The sequence below is a fragment of the Suillus subalutaceus genome (assembly GCF_016647625.1).
Source record: "Suillus subalutaceus strain FC151 chromosome Unknown DFJ58scaffold_11, whole genome shotgun sequence".
Lineage (NCBI taxonomy): Eukaryota > Fungi > Basidiomycota > Agaricomycetes > Boletales > Suillaceae > Suillus > Suillus subalutaceus.
In genome coordinates, this window is record NW_024540260.1 from 153,819 (window position 1) to 172,839 (window position 19,021).

The window sequence follows — 19,021 nt, forward strand, 5'->3', positions numbered from 1 at the left end:
AGCATGAAAAGCTTGAAATTAAATCACGTGATCAGAACTGTCCCGGAATTGTAGCCAGGGGTCTAACTTTGCGAGATAAGTCCACAAGTCTAATGAGCAATTTCTAGAATTTGTACTTTCTTGATTTGCAGAAATTGACCTCTCTGGCCAGTTCCTCCCACCTGTTCTTGAAATATGCAATTCGAAGTCATTGCAAAATGCCACACAACCCGAGCACGAGTTTGCAGAATGAAGCTTGCCCGTGAGTAAGCTTCTTATCAGATACTACGGTAGAGCAGGATAGATTCAAGTTGTTGTTCACAGACGGTGTCACGATGCTTCCTACATTCATGCCCGTAGCAACACAGGCAGCGATCAAAGGCTTGACCCCACAACAGGTTGAATCGCTTGGTATCACACTCATTTTGAATAACACGTACCATTTGAATTTGCGACCTGGAATTAAAGTCCTTGATGAAGTGGGAGGGGCTCACAAATTCCAAGGTTGGAACCGGAACCTTCTCACCGTAAGTGCAACTTTCAGAAGCTTGTCACGCTCAAGTTTAGCTTTTCGAAGGACAGCGGAGGCTTCCAGCTGGTCTCCTTGAGCAAGTTCACCAATATCACCGAGGATGGTGCTTTGTTTGCTAGTCCATTCAATGGAGAGCCAACAATGTTGACGGTTGGTCTCTGATGGTTACTACCGCTTCTTCTGTTGATGAATGGCGCAGCCTGAAGAAAGTATTTCTATACAGCATTCAATCGGAGCAGATATTATCATGCAACTAGACGACGTGGGTAAGGCTGCTCATATTATATATTTTTCATGTGTTGAATGCTGGCTCAGTCAGTAGTTTGACTGTCGGGCCTCGAGTTGGCGAGGCCATGCACCGATCTGTTCGATGGCTCGATCGTTGCATCGAACAGCATGAAAAATCCGGCCGAAAAGACAAACAGAACCTTTTTGCTATTGTCCAAGGAGGGTTGGACCCAGCCTTACGAGATCTATGTCTTGATGCAATGATCGAGCGGAAGGACCGAGTCACTGGGTATGCTATAGGCGGTCTTAGTGGAGGAGAAGAAAAGGGTAGGTCCCTTAACTAATCTGGAGGCTTTAGCGACCTGATGTACCTTCTTGAGAGGTGTTTTGGAAAATGTAAGTTTGACTCCGGGCCGTCGTCTTTGTGCACCTGATCTCGCATAGTATCAAGCAGTGTGCAGACCGGCTACCTTCAGATCGTGAGTATATTGATTGCTTCTGCGAAGCCCCCTGCAAGCTTCTGCGCATTTAGGGCCCCGCTACTCCATGGGCGTAGGTTTTGCAGAAGGTGCTTGAACCGCTTGCTCCTCGCTGTTAATCCTGATCGCAGACTCCAGATCTGCTGGTTTGCGTTGCATTGGGTGTTGACATGGTAAGCTTGAGATCGACGCACCTTGACGCGAAGTTCTCTGAAAGTTGCTCAGGCGGATTGTGTGTTCCCTACTCGGACTGCAAGATTTGGTGTGGCCTTGACTTTCAAGGGGCCCCTCAACCTCAGTGCGCTTATTTCATGAACGTCAATGCGGTGCAGAGCTCATTGGTTGATGAAATAGAGCTCGGAAAGCACACGAAGAGCATGGAACCTATAGACAAGAACTGCCCTTGTCCGACATGTGCAAGCGGCATGTCTCGAGCCGTATTACACCACATTGTCACAATAGAGACAGCTGGTGCCCACGGTAATTCGAATATCGTTTCTTGTGATATACTTAGCTGATCTTTGGTCAGCCCTCACAATTCATAACCTTGTTTTCCAGGCCCGGGTTATGGGCGGTGCCAGAGATGCTATCCTCGAAGGTCGATTCCCTGAGTACTTAAAGTCATTCTTCTTCGATTACTTCGGTGATACTGGATACCCCGAATGGTGTGTGAACGCTCTGCGCAGCGTTGGGGTAGACTTGATGCAGGGTGTCGACGTGCCGTTAGTTCAAGGCTCAGGGGTGAAATGGGAGTACTCGGATGCGGCTTGATAATGACATGTCATGTAAAAGTAGGAGAACAGACAGTGCAAAAATCAACTCCTTCCTTTGCGACTGGGCCGAGCATTCTTAGCCTTCTTCCGTTCTGCAACCATCCTGTTTTTGCGTATCTGGTCGACTGTCTTGATCTCGGTCTTGACTCTGCCCACTGATTTCCCTCCGAAACGCCCGCCACTTCTGATCTTTTTCGCTTTACCAGGACTTTTTGGTTTTGCCTCGCCTGCTTCCCCTGCGAAACTCTCTTCTTTCTTCTTGAGTTGCCTCGATTTGCGCTCGTAATCATTGCTGAGCTTGTCCAATGGCTTGGCCTCTGTGACCTTGTTGTGTTTCCATCTCCTCCCTCCAGGCCCGACCGCACCAGCACCTCTCCGTTCCATCTCCCTTTCTCCAATCTTTGGCAGCGACACCCTTGCTTTCTTCTTCCAGTCGTCAAACCGGCCACTTTTATATGTAGCAGGCAATTGAGTGCCATTCTCCGTTCGCAGAAGTTTCATGTTGTCAGAGCCAATTCCGCCCCCTTTGACGAATTTCTTCTTTTTCTTATCCCATGACAACTTGTTCTGGTGGCGTTGGCGCGAACCAATAGTGTCCTCATCTCCTGCAAGGTCGAGGATGGCACCCTGAGCTTGAGCGGCAAAGGAAGAAGCTCCATCTGTGAGCGAGTAGCTAGGAAAATATCATTTATATTTCAGTGTGGACGATCAGGAGTAGATGGAATATACAAACCCTTTTTCGGTTATGGCGTCTTTTTGATAGTGGGACATGTAATAATCCTCATCGCGGAAGTTATTGCTCTTGTTAGAGACATGGAAAACAGCCTGCAGAAAATCAGTATCGACTCTTCCAGTTTTGAGGAGACGAACCGCAATATCTTCCTCGTCCGCCATTTCCACGTCACCATCTCCTGCTTCCCCGAGACCGTCGTCACCGCCTTGGTCTGTGTTGACAATAGCAGAATGGCTAGGCCCTGAATCTCCGGCCCGCTCTACGGCCTTTGCAAGCGCCTTCCTCCGTTCTTTCATAAGTACAGTATTAGCAGTCGCCGCTTTTCCACGAGTACCAATCTCGAACACCGTCTCAGCAGGCTTGAATGCGCTAACCGCACGGACGATCGCGGCACGCTTCTCCTCCATTTCTCTCGTGTCTTCTTTTCTGTTATCGCCGTCCTGCATCAACGTGAGGACGGGATGTACGACACCTTCCTGTCCGCTACGTCCGAGTTCTTTTGCACGTCGATAACTCGCCGGGCTGGCCTTTCCACGACTTCGCTCATACATTGCGTGCCCACGTCCCATGACTGCGCGTAGGGTTGGCAGCGTATTTTGTGACTCGTCTAGTGTGCGAACATACTCGACCTCTGAATCCATTAGGTCCCGTGGAAATGGAGCAAAGAGTAGTGATTGAGTGTAAGGCTCTTCTGACGTCGTAGCCGATGCAGGAATGGATGAAGACGAAGTGATCAACGGCCGACCAAGAAAGAGTTGCAGGTCACAGAGATATGGCAACTCGCCATGGGTAATGAGACTCCATGCCCAACCTTTTCTTCCAGCTCTGGCCGTGCGACCCACGCGGTGAACGAATATCCTTGCACCGACAGGGAAATCGTAGTTTACCACGTTTTCGAGAACTGGTATATCAAGGCCACGGGCTGCAACGTCCGTGACGACCAATATGCTGGTCTTTTGCGCCAAGAACTGATTCATTTGGTATGTCCGAGCAGATTGGGTCAGTGAGCCGTAAAGAGCAGAGACAGCGTAGCCGGCTGTGGTGAGGAGCGCAGAGAGATATTCGACGTGGTGTTTTGTAGCTGCGAACACGAGCGTCTGGTGAGGCGCACTATGGGTTGGATGTTTGGCCCTGAACTTCCCCTTCTTGTGTTTACCTGAGGATTCGGTGTCATCTTCCTTGAATGATTCGGTGCTTCCATAGGGGACTTTGATAACATCCCGGAGAAGTGCCAATAGAGATGCATCTTTCTCCGCTTGTTTGACAGAAAAAAATGCCATTCGTAGGTCAGAACTGATTTTGGACTCTGCATCTAGTCGCACAAGTTTGGGGTCGGATAGACCTGCTTTGGCAAACTCTACGAGCGATTTCGGGAGGGTCGCGGAAAAAAGAAGGGTCTGACGAGACACGGGAAGGCGAGCAAGGATCTCTGTAAGTGCAGTAGCAAAACCAAGCTCAAAAAGACGATCCGCCTCATCAAAAACAACATATTGCACGGACGACAAGGAAAGTGACATCTCAACGATTAGGTGGAGGAGACGGCCAGGAGTTGCGATGATGCTAAACCGAGAACGACATTAGACTCAATACCCGCATGCATGAAATGCACGTACATATCTGGATTATTACTGATCATTTCGAACTGTTCATCCAGACCCTCCCCGCCGACGATCAGACTCCAGCGCAAGCTTTCGCCCTTTCCATTTGACGAATCTTCAACGTCGTCGCCTGCATGCTGCGCAGCATCGTTTGTCCAACCTCGCACAAGTGCCTTCCCAACTTTGACAACTTGAGTGGCAAGCTCACGCGCTGGTACTAGGATAATTGCCCGAGCTCCAAAGGTATGTGCATGTCTGCCTCCAAGGCGCTGTACTAAAGGTACCATGTACGCAAGAGTCTTTCCCGAGCCAGTCCGGGCCATTCCGACTAGATCCCGTGGTGGAGATGCAAGAAGGGCAGGAATGGATGCACGTTGTATAGGTGTGGGTGTGCGATACCCCTGGAGTGTCAATGAACGCAGAAGCGATGGGTGCAGACCTAAAGAGGCCCATCAGCGCACGATCTTCATTGAATAGGAGCGCATACCCATGCTTTGGAAGCTTCCTCCTCCGGTGTCACCCTTACTTTTCCCTTTACTCTTAATCTTCTTCAGCATCTCAGTACCCGCCTTTCATATTTCGCTTCGTGATAGAATCGTGGATTAACTCTTCGATGCCGTCGTCATCACCAGGGTAATTCTCGATTGGAACGTCTTTTCTTGGTCTCTTGCCTGTGAGAGCACCAGAGATGTCGACATCGAATTCGTCGTCTGAAGCGGGTGGAGCCAGTGAAAAGTCTGAATTTGTTTCCTTCTCCTCCTCCTCAATAACTCTGTTCCTTTTCCGTGATGTCATGGTGTAAAGGCCTTCCTAATTCTTGGCGAGAATATTTTTGATGTTTGTATAACAAGTCGAGTATGTACGATTATGGCCTTCATCATGCTAAAATGTACACAGCCACCGACCACATGCCCTCTTTCACTCACCCTTTGAGAGTGTGGAATATTTTTTCTGATATTTCGTACAGCTCGCGATCGAGCTTCTAGCCCTTACATATGATCAGGGTTAAGCTTATCACTCCTTCTTTCACGATAAGGAAAGGAGTACCTCTGCCACTTGAAAGACACTGTTATTACGGACTCCATGTGATGGCACAGTACAGAACCAAGTACTGCCACATGCACATCCTGTGAACACGCGTTTGCACTCATTCCTGCATCGTTCAACCGCCGAGCGCCGAGCTTTTGGCTCACGGGCCCCAATAACTTCGCCCTTGAGGCCGATTTTTCCACTCATTTCATGGTTGTTATCGCGGCGATAGCCTGTTCCTTGTCGCTGAGCCGGGTCCCCGGCACCACAGAAGCTCTAATTAACGATTAGCCGACTTAATATCTGGGATGTGCCAGCGGCCAGGCTCAAGATATGGAGCTCTGGAAGCACGTACTGCAACCCTGTACCACTTTAACCCGGTATTCAAAAGGCCGCCCTGTGCTTTCATCTACAGGTATTAGCGACCAAGTCGGACAGTCTAGGCTATGCGGTCATGAAAGTAAGTAGTGAGGGATAAGGAACCATGATCCGATATTATATCTTGATGAGGCTGTCCTAACCGAGTCTCTCAAGTTTGGTATCATCTATCGTACATCACATATACAGCTGATACAGTAAGATCATATTGAATATTACGGTCGGATCCAGTATATTGATACCCGATGCGCAGATGAGTCGGACAGTCATGGACTTGCGGCCAGTGCTTACCATCAAGTTCGCTCTAAGTTGGTTTGAATTGGCTGTCCTAAGTCTTACTTGAGGTCTGATGACTCTGATCCGTTACTTATGCAGATACATACATGAGGCAGGATGCATCCTAAAATCAGCACATTCGGGGGTCTTTGTCCGGTTATGTAGCTCTGGCTCCGAAGCCAGCACTGGTCGGTGGAGATTCGGCGGTGAGGTTAGTAACGACCTTTTCGGAAAGTATCACATAAACCAAATGACGCTGACAAAAGCAAACACATCGTGGGCCTCATGCGGTCAGCTGCGCTGGCAGTATATAAGTAAAGCCCACCGACCTGAATGCCTCAGGCTATCCTCTGTATCATTTCTTCAGTTTAACGAAATCTTCACGATTAATCATGTCTACCAGCACTTCACCCCGTGCTCTTCTGACTGCACTCTTCATGATCCTTACGCTGCTCTCCTGCGCATTAAGCGCTCCTCTTTCTGCCGTGATGAAGCGTGATGTTTGGGTACCCACAATCATCGAACCTACATCTGCCTCCACATGGAGTGTCGGAGGGACATTCCTTGTCACCTGGGATACGTCCTCAGAACCTTCCGAAGTAACCAATCCTACTGGCCAGGTATACCTTCGCCAGGGCGATGCAACCGAATCCAGTCCCATCGCGTATGGATTTGCGCTTACTGATGGTGAAGTTGAAGTCACGATCCCTGACGACACCGTTCCCGGGGAGTACATGATCGTATGTGAGTATCCTGTCACGCTATCTTCACCTGGTTCACAAAGCTAACGGTTAATTCAGTATTCGGCGACTCTGGGAACTGGAGTGAAGAGTTCCTGATTGACGCAGCCACATAAGCTGCCTGCAGAGTTTTCTGTGAACGTAACAAAATGCCAAAACATAATGAAAGATAGGAAAGGAAGAGGTGTACGATTTGATGTTTGGTGATGGAATGGATGATGGACTCAGGCAATGGACTTGGACACGAACAATTGGCATCTCATTGGACTTCAATTTGAACACTTCGATTACACTGTACTTTAAATTCGCACTAACAGCGTTTCTTGTAGCCCAACTTCGCTTTTTCTTTCGTACAGGTTGTGGTTTTGCTTTACCTTAGTGTCACTTGGTGTACGTTAGCAGTAGTTGTGTAAAGGCTACTCTTCTCACCATATATCTCAGAGTCGGAGTCATTTTAGCCAAGTGTACAAAGTGTAAGTGCAAGTACTACATGTATGTGCATTGTGTTGCATAGTTGGTAAATGTCGATCGTGGGGCTTCATGGGGTCGTCGATCACTTCCATCAAAGCTCATTGATCTGTCGACTGAACTCTTGTTCAGCGCAAGATGTCTTGGTCACCTTCCACCCCATCGTCTTTGCTTCCGGACGCTAGCGATTCACAACTGTTGTCCGGGTCTTTGCCACTACTACCTGAATCATTCGACTCACCTCATACGGGTCCTGGGGGCGCCGATCTTTCCCTCTCAGAGCTCTCACTTGAAGACAAAGACACAGAAAATTTTCGTTTTCATGATAAGCCACGTTTCAGTCTACTGGCACCAACTGCTACGACATCGCAGACATTCTGGCCTGATCAAAGCAGGATATCAGAGGACGACGAATACGAAGAAGGAAACGAGGGCTCTGAAAACGATGTTGATATAACTATGATCGGAAGGGTTGCTGCTGCAAAGGCACGGGAAGACAAGCTTCAGAGCGATCTCTACGTTCTCAAGAAGCTGAACGCGTCTTTTGCGTTATTTAATGACGCGTTGCGATCTACTCAGACTGCAACTGAGGTGTGTACTACTGCTGAGCATGCGATCAGCTAATGATTGTCATGTCTTGTGTCTGTTTCTGTAGCAAGTGGCAACTCAACTCGCACAGACGGATGCACTTTTAGATAAATATGTCAATATGCTTGGAAAGTCAGAAGCTGTGGCTAAGCTGATTTTTGATGAACAATGGGAAGGCGCAGAGGCTGTAAGCTATATTTCTTTCAGCCAATTCATTTCCTGGTATCCCCCCTTGCCATAATTCGGTTTGCGACGCGTTTTTCTAACGATTTTCTATGACCTTTTGGATCTCTTCGTGGCTGATAACGTTTAATTCAAGGACGAGGAGTTACTTCAGCAAGAGCGACAGGAGGCTCTTGAACAGGCTCGACTAGAAAAGGAACGCCTTGAGCGGGAAGAGGCGGAACGGAGGGAAGCAGAAGAGCGTGCGCGTGCGGCTGCGGAGGAAGCTGCTCGCCACGAAGCAGAACGTGCACAACGCGAAGTCGCAGCCACAAAGGCGCCTCGTGGCCGAGGCACTGGTGTGTCAAGTGGAGTTCGGGGCGTTCGTGGGACGAGAGCAACAGCAACATCGGCAGCTGCAAGAGGTACTAAAGGCATTCCTCGTGCAGGTATGGGAGTACGACAGTTGAGTCACGACCATATTCTGATTTTTGCACATATAACACCAGCCTCGACGAATGCCGCATCGGCGATCCCTCGCAGTCGATCAACTAGCGCCACTGGAAACGTCGGAAGTTTAGGCGGTGGAACAAGACCTGGATCATCTGCAGGCCGAGGAACAGGCTTGCCGCGAGGCGTACCTAGGAGAGGTTGAGCCATACTCCCTGCGTGTTTTTCAAGGTCTTGAAGAAAACTCGCGACTACTACACAATGCCTGAATTAACAACTGGCAAGAAGCACGCCGTACCATAAACTTGCCATCAGGATATTCGACCGGCTACCTGCCGCAAGGCATCCTCATTTGAGAGTAGTCACAGCCACCTTGCCGCCCTATCCTAGCAGAGCGACCCTTACTACGTCATAACTCACGTTATAGTAGATTTAGTATCGTTCCAACACCCTTCGAGCTCCAATGACGTGTGGATGTTGTCAGTATGTATACAAACTGCGCCCATGAAATATTTGCAGAGTTAGGGATCTGAGATTGATTCTGTCATAATTCTCAGGGGAGACCAAGGACTGACTCACCCCGCCTCGAGGTTCTCCCAAACGCGTCTGTGGCGTGAGAAATTCCATAATTAGGATGATCAATGATCATTGTTGATTTCACTGTCAGTTCTCGACCATTATGTTGCGAAAAGTTGACCTTGCACCTCTTTGCCGAGTACATAAAAATGTGTGCTTTAAAGCCGGGTATCAATAAGAAGCCTACTGCTGTGCCGGTCAAGCCGGCATCAGGAATCAAGACCCTTGAAGCCAGCCTGTTTCTCGAACAGTACAAGATCAATATAAACAACAATCTGCATCAACAAAGCAACTACCACCTTCTGAAGGACAAGGCTTGAACTGATCCTCATATCATGCTCAACCGATCACCACGCTGCGACGCCTGTCCCTCGCTGGCGATCCCCGCATCGCAGGGGATGGTCGTCCGAATATCGACAGCCTAGACGAAGAATTGATGAGCAATGGGTATCAATCAATTACAACAGTGTCCCAAATGGGTGTTAAGAAAGAAATGGTCCAGCGTAATAGTTGCAGGCACACGGTCGCGCCATGGCGAAAAGGCGATACCACAGAGCGGGCACTTACTCGGACAGGCCTGATGGGACTCTCGTCCCCCGTGCAATTGGAGAACGGACGTCCGACTCGACAGCGTAACTGCTACGCGAAACTTGAGGCGAGGAAAGTCCGAAAACCGAATGAAACCCCCGCCCACTTGAGGCATCAGAGACCCGCGCTCCGGGATCTCGTACATCGGATTTTGTGCGAGCCGAGCTCACACTTGATATAATAGGAGAGACTCCAACGTCGGCGTAGCGCGATTGAATCCGTTCATTCATTACTGCGGTACGGGCAGACGCACTTTCACAGTCCCTATGGCAGCAGCTGTTCCCTGGTGGACAGTGCACAACAACAACGCTGCGCTGTTCAGGCCGATCACGCGAGTAGACTTCTTGAACATGGTAGGGGTACTGTGAGAACGAATGCCGATTGTTGCAAGAAACATAACCGGATGCACATAGTGCTTCAGTTGCAGCATCTACGGGTGCTCGACTCTTCCCTTTGTTGGCAACTTGGTGTTGTGGGGGAGAGGAAATAGATTGTTCGTCGTATTCTGGATAATCGACGGCTGGCAGACGATCATGCACAAGATGCGTTGCAGAATAACGAGAATTCGTCGATTCTGCATCCATCTGGTCATTCTTTCTGCGAGCAGAAACTGCTCCTGGACGAGGTTTGACATTTGCAGGATCAAATATCCTTGAAGGCGGAATCATGACGCGAGGATCCAAGTCCTGACCTTTGCATATTTCTTCGAGAGTGGGGTACCGCGCTCCCGTCTCGAACGATGCAGGAGCAGTCTCTTGTCTACGCAGATCTCGAGGGGATATTGTTTTCTCTATGGACATCACGGATGAGGTAGGGGAAGTTTCGCCCCTTCTGATATGAGTGGGGCGGGGTCTCATCAGTAAATGCGACACATCATTTACGCAAGAATTTGAAGATGTGTAGGATGTAGTATCCTCCACGGTGACTCGGGGTGACAATCCTCTTTCTAGCTGAAGCCAAGGATCGTCTGGTAGGTCCACGTACTGAGTCACCCCAGTTGGCGGTTCTGGCGACAACATTTGGCGTGGAGAATGCAGTAAGGAGACGTCATCCCATGGCGTCTGGCGTAACTGCACAGTACGAGCATCGCCGGCGCGATGCATTCTGCTCGGAGTCACCGGTTGGTACATATTACCATCCATCTCATTCTTGATTCTAGTGGCAGAAGCTGACGCAGCGCCTGGATTTGGTCGGACAGCCTCCACTTCACCCCTTTCCAGGGCTCCGTGAAATACTGCAAGAGCTTCCTCGTACGTATCAAAGCTTTGATGAACAGCGCGTGGAACATTTCTGATCTGTCCGTTGCATTCTATCCTGAAGAGCGTATAAGCTTCACAAATCCATAAGGAATTGGCATGCGCCAACATGATTGTGTCGACGCGTTGAATTTGCGAGAATAAGGATGTCAACCTACCAATTCTTATATATGCCCGGCTTCAAACCCACGACCACTACATACGATTTCCCCATCAAATGGGCTAGAAACAAACACTAAACACTGAAGGCTCAGAGGGTTAAAGAGATGACTGGAACACGCGACTAGTAGTAAGGGACTCGAAGCAAAAGTTCGAACTTCGCGTCAACCAATATTGATCGCGACGCGATAACGTACAGATTATGTAATAAGTGCCTCCATTTTTTTTAAAATAAATTGAGGTATTAATGTGTTTCTCGTATGTACAATGCCTCACACAAGTTGCAATATTCCTGCGTCCAATGGTGAATGTTTGAACAGACAACCTGCGAAGAGACTCGGATAAAAAAAAGTAGGAGAGCAAATCCTCGCCCTTGGGTTCAGGAGAGATTACTCGATAAGGAGATAAAACTCGTGACACATTAATATTAGCTAACTGAAAAATCCAGATCCGAGTCAGGTAAGCGCGATCATAAGTTATCTGCTTACTTTTAGTACACACCATCTCGTGAAGATGGAATTTGTTCCAGGACCCGCTGTCCATCGTGTGCTCTGCGCTGATTGTGGCAAGTCTTAGATCTTGAAATATTTGCTTTGCTGACCCCCATCATCAGGAACACCGATTGTCCCAAATTCTGCCAATTTATGTGTGGCATGTCTTCGAAATACGTGAGTATCATTACATGACGCAAGATCATGATTTGAGAGCGCTCATATGCATATAGCGTAGACATAACCGAGGGCATCCCAAAGCAGTGTGTGTTGTCACCAACTTTTTGAGCAGCATGAAGAACGGTACTGACTTCGATGATCAGCGTCGGTCTCATTTTGTAGAAATTGCGAGCGTTTTCTATCGCCCCCTCAATCTTGGACCCTCGCTCGACCAGAATCCCAAGAATTACTGGCGATCTGTCTGAAGAGGCTCAAGGGCTTGAATAAAGTCCGGTTGACGGAAGCTCACTTCATATGGACGGAGCCTCACTCGAAGCGATTACGAGTCTCATTGACGATTCAGAAGGAGGTATGCACGTCTGTTGGAGAATGCCATATGTTGCTCACATTCATCAGGTTCTGACATCGACGATACTGGAGCAAATCTTCGAGATCGAATATCTTGTCCAGCATGGACAATGCCCTGACTGCACTAAGCTGGCAGCGAAAAATACGTGGAAAGCACTTGTACAAGTGCGACAGAAAGTGTCCCACAAACGAACAGTTTTTATACCTCGAGCAGCTGATTTTGAAGCACGGGACACAAAAGGATACGATATCCGTCAAAGAGGTCAGAGATGGCCTCGACTTCTTCTACAGTCAACGAAGTCATGCGATCAAGATGGTCGAATTCTTAGCAGGGGTTGTTCCAGTGCGGTAAGTTTCGTCACGGCGGCTCGCTATTTTGGTTCTCATGACACGCAGATCGAAGGGTTCCGAGCAGTTGCTCTCCACTGACACTCACTCGGGCACCGCAAACTATAAATTTACCTACTCTGTCGAGATTGTCCCGATTTGCAAGGATGACCTTGTCTGCATTCCTCCAAAGCAGGCCCGGCAGCTGAGCAACATAAGCCCGCTTACCATTTGTACCCGGGTCGGCAACTCTTTCCAGCTCTTAGATCCTGCAACACTGCAAACTTGCGAGATATCAGCGCAGGTTTACTGGAGGGCGCCCTTCGCCTCTCTGGCAACGGTGACAGATCTGGTTGAATTTACGATCCTGGACGTCGAGCCCTCAGGCACCGTCCGTGGCAAATGGGTCTCCGCCGACGCGCAGGTAGCAATGTCGGGTGCATTCAAATCACATGGATCCTACGGTGATCCAAGACGCGATCATGGATCATGAGAGCTCTAGCGTGTCAACCCAGATCTTCCACACGCGGACACATCTAGGCGCTATCCTGCAGCCCGGCGACACTGCGCTGGGGTATCATCTCAGCAATGCCAACTTCAACTCAGACGACTTCGCATCCCTTCCTTCATCTCGCATCCCTGATATCATACTCGTGAAGAAAACGTACCCGAACCGCAGAAAGAAGACTAAGACGAGAAATTGGAAGCTGCGGAGTATTGCGAAGGAAGCTGGGGAGGAGGGCGAAACTGGGGCCGGGCGGGGTGTTGTTGGACGTATGGGCGGACGAGATCAGAAGAAAGTGGAAGAGGATTATGAGCTGTTTTTGCGGGACCTCGAAGAAGATCCCGAGTTACGTGGGACGGTCAATCTATACGCGGCCAAGGATACGAAAATGCGTGATGCCACTGATGGAGTACGGAAGAAAGGAGGCCAATATGGAATGGACGTTGATGAAGCGGACACAAGCAATACTACTGTGACAAATGGAGACGAACAGGATGCAGAGGAGGAACCTGACTTCCCCGCAGTGAAACTGGAGGAATTATTAGAGGAATTTGACGAGATGACGCTTGGAGATTCAGAGGGCTCATGATTTTTACAGTCTAGGTGTGAGCTTGTCAAGCGCGCTCAAATATTACAATATATGGATTTTTGGCTGCTCTTTTCTTCGTCTCCGGCGTTCTCTAAGTGTCGGTTTTTTTTACAAAAAAAAAAGACGTCATACATATACCGGGGGCCGGTGAGACGCGGCAAGCATCTTAAATCGTCGGAACAACCTCCTCGTTGATAGCTACTAATGCTTGGTAACTGATAAGAAGACCCATGAGTTACGACGGATCTCGATGTAACTATCAAACCATGCGATGGAGAGAAAATAGACAAGAATAGACAAGGCTCACCAAAACACGAGGGCATGAGGCTACGAGATCCATCCGGCCTATAGCGCCACCGATCGATGAAAAGCTGCACCAGACGGATGGACATATAGTGGCCTGGTTAGTTGCAAATAAGTATACAGTTACGCTCTTCTGCCGATGAGACAGGGAAAATGCCCAGATGAATACAGCGACAACAGCGACTAGAACAGTTAATTTATTCAAGCATGGCAGTGAGTACGTGTTTAACACATGACATGCGGAAACTCCTGCCAGTGTAGCTAGTGACCACTCTGCCTTGTTAATCACTGGGAGTCATGATCAAATTCGAAGCAAGTTATGATGTTCCCTCATGACTCGGACGAACGCTTTCGCGACAATTGCATACCAGAATAGCACAAATACTTTATTTGGCCATGACCGGCGAGGAAGATGATCCATTTCTGCAGGGTGTTGTATTTCTCATGTCCCACTGGAGTTTTGAGTTCGATTCACAAATTCAAAAGTTGCCGACTTCAGCTGAGGAACAACACACCTTGAAGAAAATTTTCGTCGTTGTACTGGCACAGTCCGGACATGGCGGGGGCAGAACGGAGGCACTTAAAGTTGCATGTGTTCAACGTTTAACGTTTGAGCGCGAGCGTGGAGGCCCGGGGTGGAATGTTTGAATACTGCACTTACCATATTTGGTTCGCATTCGACGCCTATGTAGTACGCCACAACAGTACCGGCATCTCACAGGATGATCGTTCTGGCGTCCCGTGACGCTTCAACCTGTATCCGATTGTTCATGGGAGTCCTTGAACAGAAATCACGGGAATTGAGGGCAATTGCCGAGCTACCATCATGGATCTCGTATGACTAGACGAGCAGGGTGTGACGAACTGAGGTGCCAATCATGGCATCTCCAGAACCAACGCCTTGCTCGGATGCAAGGAAGATCACACCCGAGCATGTCTGCTACTAGGAAAGTGACTTTATTATCAAGGTTTGAACATTGCTGTGACGGTGACTTGCTCCAGGTCCTGGAAAATTAGTTGGGATAGGGCCCGAGTTCCTACATGCGCTTCACGGTAGTGAAGGATGGAATTCTGGAAGCGCGGGCTACGCGACGCGGATCTCCTCCAATCTGTCCTAATTCAGAGGTATGTACCTTGCCTGAGTCTTTTGCCTTCCCCAACACTGCGGGAGCTTCAGTCTTTACCGCATCTATATATAACGCTAGCGAGTGAGCAATTCCCAGATGCAGCAAACTCACTTTCGCGACTTTTCGGGATGTGCTAAGAACTCATACATATTGTTCCGAATCACTCTTTGGAATTGGCCTATCAGCGACTTGTCTAGGTCTGACTAAGGTCATTTCAAACATGTGCACATGCTTGCTGGCTTGGCCCAGGTCAGGAGAGAGACGGCTAGAACTGGCGTTGTGTGAACTCGTGGTGTTTCCATGGTGAACCTATCCTTCTCCTATGACAGCCCTCAATGACGATTACCAGTCGGGTGAAGAACCCAAATATCCTTAGATGGAATACAAGGTACAAGGTACGAGTCCTCCTGTGTTCCTGTCCCGCGGGATCTAACAAGTTCAGAATGTCCCCTACAGAGACCTTGAAATTCTGAATTCAAATTTTGAAGCAAAGTTCGTGGAACTTTATCTTGAAGAGCATGTGTCACGCGCAACGCGCTACACATCGATTTCCGATCTGCCATATCTCTGATAACTGATCTTACGAAATGCGATGTAATAGTGGCGGTCGCGATGTATGAGCGTTGTTCGGCAGCGGTCATCTCTTCGAATCGAATGCATCATGCGCTGATCAGCTGCTTCTTATCGCTCAAGGTTTTCCTCGATCCTCACGTCTCGCACCATATAGTCTGCTCAACGCTTAGCGCGCTCGGCCAATATAATGTGACCTTTGTTTCCCCCCGGTGATCGCGCCAAATATGAACCCTCGCTCTCAAGCCGCCCGAGCAAGTCCGAGTTCGGTAGTAGCGCGAGGAAATAAACCGGTGCTACCCTCTTTTCAACCTTTTCCCATCCGACTCGGGGACCTCGTGATCTCAAGAGTTTAAACACACGTGCCCTATCTTCCATTCCACGATCTGGAACCTTACGGATCTCTTACGATTATTACGATTCACGCTAGCATGTACAATGACCCGATATGAAAGAAGGTCAGGTGTCGAATGCCGTCATTTCACCGTAAACTCCTCGTGAGACATGAATCATGAATCAGACCCTTCAAGCTAGACTAATTGCAGCAATCTATGACAATTCTCTGTTGCGCTGGCAAGGAGAACCGTTCTAAGTACATGTAGATAGGTATAACTATACACAAAGCCAAGTGGGTATGACGCAAGTATGGAAGTATGTATCGCAAAATGGGATGAGAAGGGTTGATGAGTTGTTACAAGTTGTTACATGAAAAGTTCCGCGTTTGCCAGTAAAAATACACCGGTTAGTTTCTTAATGGGAACCAAGGAAAAATAGTGCACTCGCGATCAGAAGGCTGGTAATGACGACATGAAAGCGGAAAAAATCCATATCCACGCTGGCAAGCTCCACTTTCCCCGGTTCAAACAAGGAAAATTGGTTTTTCGAGAAGAAATCTTCATTCGAGAACGACGATGTGTCCAGATTTTCGGGGTGACCAAATGCGTTGAAAGTGTCTGGGAATCCCCCATGGCAATGAAGGGGATAGGAGTTGTTGAATGAAAATGAACCGGACATATACGGATCGTCGCCTTCCGTGCACAATGTATCGAAAGATGATGGATCGATGGGGAAATGAGGAGTGGAGGGAGAGTTACAATAGGGCGATGAAGCTTGCGACCAGGCCGAGCTGCCCTGTGTGGTATCGATAACTAATGAAGGTGTTTGAACCCGCGTCTCGCACGGTGAAGGAGAAAAATCAGGGAAATTTTGACCCGCGGACGCCATCGAATTGCCAAACGCTACGTCGAACATGTAAGGATCAAATTCCTGCAGAAAAAAAAATGTTAGCGGAAAAGAGCCAAACATTCCGGCACGACTCACCAATGAAGGTTGGGGTTTCGCAGGGAAAGAATAATCTGATGAAATAAATGATGAGGATGCCGAGACATCGATACAGTGCTCTGACGCCAAACTATCGGATGTCGGCGGAAGGCCATCGCACTGAGATTGCCATGTTGAGGATAGAGACGGATGGCTGCTTGTAGAACGTACACGACGGGGCGCAGGCGAGGATAAAAGGAATGGCTTGTTCGTTTCTGGGTTGTCAATGGGAGCGGATGAAGATCGGCGATATGCCCGAGCAGTAATGGGAGCCTCGAAGCGCGTAACCACCTCAGGGACATGCGTGCGGTCGAATTCTTGAATTGCGTGTTCGAGCTCCTGGCCCTTCTTGCCCTCTACAAGGAGCTCAGCAATTTTCGCGCAACGCTTCATGTCCTTCGGCTCGACTTCCCGAACTTTGCGCTTCTCGGTCCCACCCTTCGCTTTCGTATGGGAAGGACGGAAAGCATACTGCGGCCACTTCCGCCTGTGATCCTCCAATGCCTTCTTCGCCTTTGCGTGCCAGATCTGACGCTCGTCATGAGGCATATTCTGCCACGTAAGACCAATTATCTTTGAAAGTGTGCTGTGGTTAGTTTCTACTCCAGTGGATACGTGCTGGCTTTTAATGAAGGATGAGCGGAAGAGGATGAAGGCGTTGGGGGGACGGGGAATATGATCGTCGGGCCGCTTTTTGCTATGCGTGGGCCGGCGAGACGAACATTCCCCAGTAGGAGTGGGAAAGAGCACGGGTTCAAAGGTAGTTTCAACGGTGAGAAGTGGTTCGTTGAAAGTTATGGGTGTTACGTTCGGTGCAAAGGCAATGTTCTGAGGAGACGCAGGCTCAAAAGGAAGGGTCCAAGTTAATTGGGCGCCAACTGAATTAGAGTAAGTCACCCATAAGTATGTTTATGCAATGAACGTTACACATACCATCTGAAGACTCGCGCTTCAATGAGCCCCGGGATCTCTCAGCAGGCATTGTTTAGGGACTCGGGATGGAGGTGTCGCTGACGGAAAAAAAAGAATATGTGGGAGCAAAGAGCGGGTGGACCGATAAAGAGGGCACGAGGCTGATTTCTCGGATGGGAAGTTTATATATAAGTGAAGGATATAATACGTACACGGCAATTTTAGGGTAAAGGCCACGGGCGTTTTGATGAAAGTCGGCATAACGGAGGCCATAGAAGGTTTACAAGTGTAGAGTCCACTAGACAAGGCTTCTAACCAAGCGCGGGCACGGGAACAAATGTTTTAGGCAGCTGTAACCCGAAGTTAGAGATCGTTTCATCAAAGGATCCCATCTATGGACTGTCGGACATCTAATCAGTTGATACCAGTATGGCCGCATCATTGATCCTTATCGTACTCACACAATTTTCTTCCGTTGCTCAACCTCCCTGTCATTCCTCCGCCGTAACGTCGGGGCCTCGAGGTCTGCTTCCTCTTCTCTATTCCCCAACAGGAATAATTCGGTTTTTTCTGCACCGGGACTAGAGTTAGTTGATTCATAGAGGTAAGACCCATGCTGTCCCTAATCTTTATTTGGTATATAGCCGAATCATCGCGTCTTTATCGTAGAATGATCAGCACAATCAGCCACATAGCGCTCGCTGTCATATCATGATATGTCGGTCCGATCATGTCCTTTTTGGTGAGACACAGGCTTCTGACCATTGACCCCACTGGCCAGCACTGGCCCCTGGGAACCCGTCGTCCCAGGAGGTCCCAGGTCGCCTTCAGGGCCCAGGGGCCAGTCACCACACTATATTTTTATTTTGATGTGGTTCTGTCAGTGGACCGACAAGCATCCATATTCATGCCGTCGGCATTGTCCAATCAAAACTCATATACGACCCTTTCCGAAGGATCACCTTAACTGACTTGTACTAGTTCACAGACTTTCACTGCTTTACAGTTACTCATCGACCGGTGCATGTGATTCATTGGCGCCATCGTGATTCAATTCAGAACTCGTCGCCAAGAGTTGTATTCTTGTTTTCACAGCTCTTATCTTCGAGTTGCAACTCGAACAAGGATGGCATCTCCCCGCAGCAGGGGTTAATGTCCATCTCAACCAAGTGGTGTGTCCTGTTCATCGGTGATTCTTGTACTTAGCCAACCATCCATATGATCCTATCAACGCAGTTAATTGCAAGTTTAAATAAGCGCTAGTAGTTACAAAGTTCTTACACTTGACTGAGACTGGTATGACGAAGTGGCGCAATAAACAAGTTGCCGCCCCCGCACACGTCGGTGTCTCTCCTGG

At 48.8% G+C, this 19,021-nt stretch overlaps 7 protein-coding genes across 7 annotated transcripts; 4 read left to right on the top strand and 3 right to left on the bottom strand.

Annotated features, from left to right (window-relative positions):
- Positions 1–60: 60 nt before the first annotated feature.
- On the top strand, positions 61–1,994 carry DFJ58DRAFT_41753 (tRNA-guanine(15) transglycosylase-like protein). Its single transcript, XM_041380294.1, has 12 exons — positions 61–241; positions 304–506; positions 557–661; positions 711–777; positions 827–1,066; positions 1,120–1,135; positions 1,184–1,218; positions 1,272–1,307; positions 1,357–1,391; positions 1,444–1,516; positions 1,573–1,698; positions 1,748–1,994. Exons 1-12 carry the CDS (start codon positions 175–177, stop codon positions 1,987–1,989), a joined length of 1,245 nt encoding a protein of 414 aa, XP_041248741.1. The 5' UTR covers positions 61–174; the 3' UTR covers positions 1,990–1,994.
- A 39-nt stretch (positions 1,995–2,033) lies between these two features.
- DFJ58DRAFT_723046 (P-loop containing nucleoside triphosphate hydrolase protein) lies at positions 2,034–5,117 on the bottom strand (the record flags this gene model as incomplete). Its single annotated transcript, XM_041384944.1, has 6 exons — positions 2,034–2,664; positions 2,725–2,816; positions 2,862–4,284; positions 4,338–4,761; positions 4,810–4,859; positions 4,888–5,117. 6 exons carry the CDS (start codon positions 5,115–5,117, stop codon positions 2,034–2,036), a joined length of 2,850 nt encoding a protein of 949 aa, XP_041248742.1.
- Positions 5,118–6,442: 1,325 nt separating this feature from the next.
- On the top strand, positions 6,443–6,861 carry DFJ58DRAFT_653248 (uncharacterized protein; the record flags this gene model as incomplete). The annotated part of the gene is made up of 2 exons (XM_041381730.1): positions 6,443–6,749; positions 6,806–6,861. The coding sequence occupies 2 exons, from the start codon at positions 6,443–6,445 to the stop codon at positions 6,859–6,861; spliced, it is 363 nt and encodes a 120-aa protein (XP_041248743.1).
- A 230-nt stretch (positions 6,862–7,091) lies between these two features.
- Positions 7,092–8,924, top strand: DFJ58DRAFT_764898 (uncharacterized protein). Its single transcript, XM_041388721.1, has 4 exons — positions 7,092–7,804; positions 7,869–7,988; positions 8,121–8,412; positions 8,473–8,924. Exons 1-4 carry the CDS (start codon positions 7,352–7,354, stop codon positions 8,616–8,618), a joined length of 1,011 nt encoding a protein of 336 aa, XP_041248744.1. The 5' UTR covers positions 7,092–7,351; the 3' UTR covers positions 8,619–8,924.
- Positions 8,925–11,188, bottom strand: DFJ58DRAFT_764901 (uncharacterized protein). Its single transcript, XM_041388722.1, has 4 exons — positions 10,992–11,188; positions 9,557–10,891; positions 8,993–9,410; positions 8,925–8,942 (listed from the first exon to the last, which is right to left on the bottom strand). The coding sequence occupies exons 1-3, from the start codon at positions 11,045–11,047 to the stop codon at positions 9,329–9,331; spliced, it is 1,473 nt and encodes a 490-aa protein (XP_041248745.1). The 5' UTR covers positions 11,048–11,188; the 3' UTR covers positions 8,925–8,942; positions 8,993–9,328.
- Positions 11,189–11,471: 283 nt separating this feature from the next.
- On the top strand, positions 11,472–13,558 carry DFJ58DRAFT_764903 (NMD3 family-domain-containing protein). The gene is given in 7 exon segments (XM_041388723.1): positions 11,472–11,561; positions 11,733–11,786; positions 11,826–12,012; positions 12,060–12,206; positions 12,226–12,359; positions 12,408–12,762; positions 12,833–13,558. 7 exon segments carry the CDS (start codon positions 11,506–11,508, stop codon positions 13,430–13,432), a joined length of 1,533 nt encoding a protein of 510 aa, XP_041248746.1. The 5' UTR covers positions 11,472–11,505; the 3' UTR covers positions 13,433–13,558.
- Positions 13,559–15,867: 2,309 nt separating this feature from the next.
- Positions 15,868–17,925, bottom strand: DFJ58DRAFT_904145 (uncharacterized protein). Its single transcript, XM_041394898.1, has 3 exons — positions 17,686–17,925; positions 16,753–17,630; positions 15,868–16,698 (listed from the first exon to the last, which is right to left on the bottom strand). Exons 1-3 carry the CDS (start codon positions 17,732–17,734, stop codon positions 16,183–16,185), a joined length of 1,443 nt encoding a protein of 480 aa, XP_041248747.1. The 5' UTR covers positions 17,735–17,925; the 3' UTR covers positions 15,868–16,182.
- Positions 17,926–19,021: the final 1,096 nt, after the last annotated feature.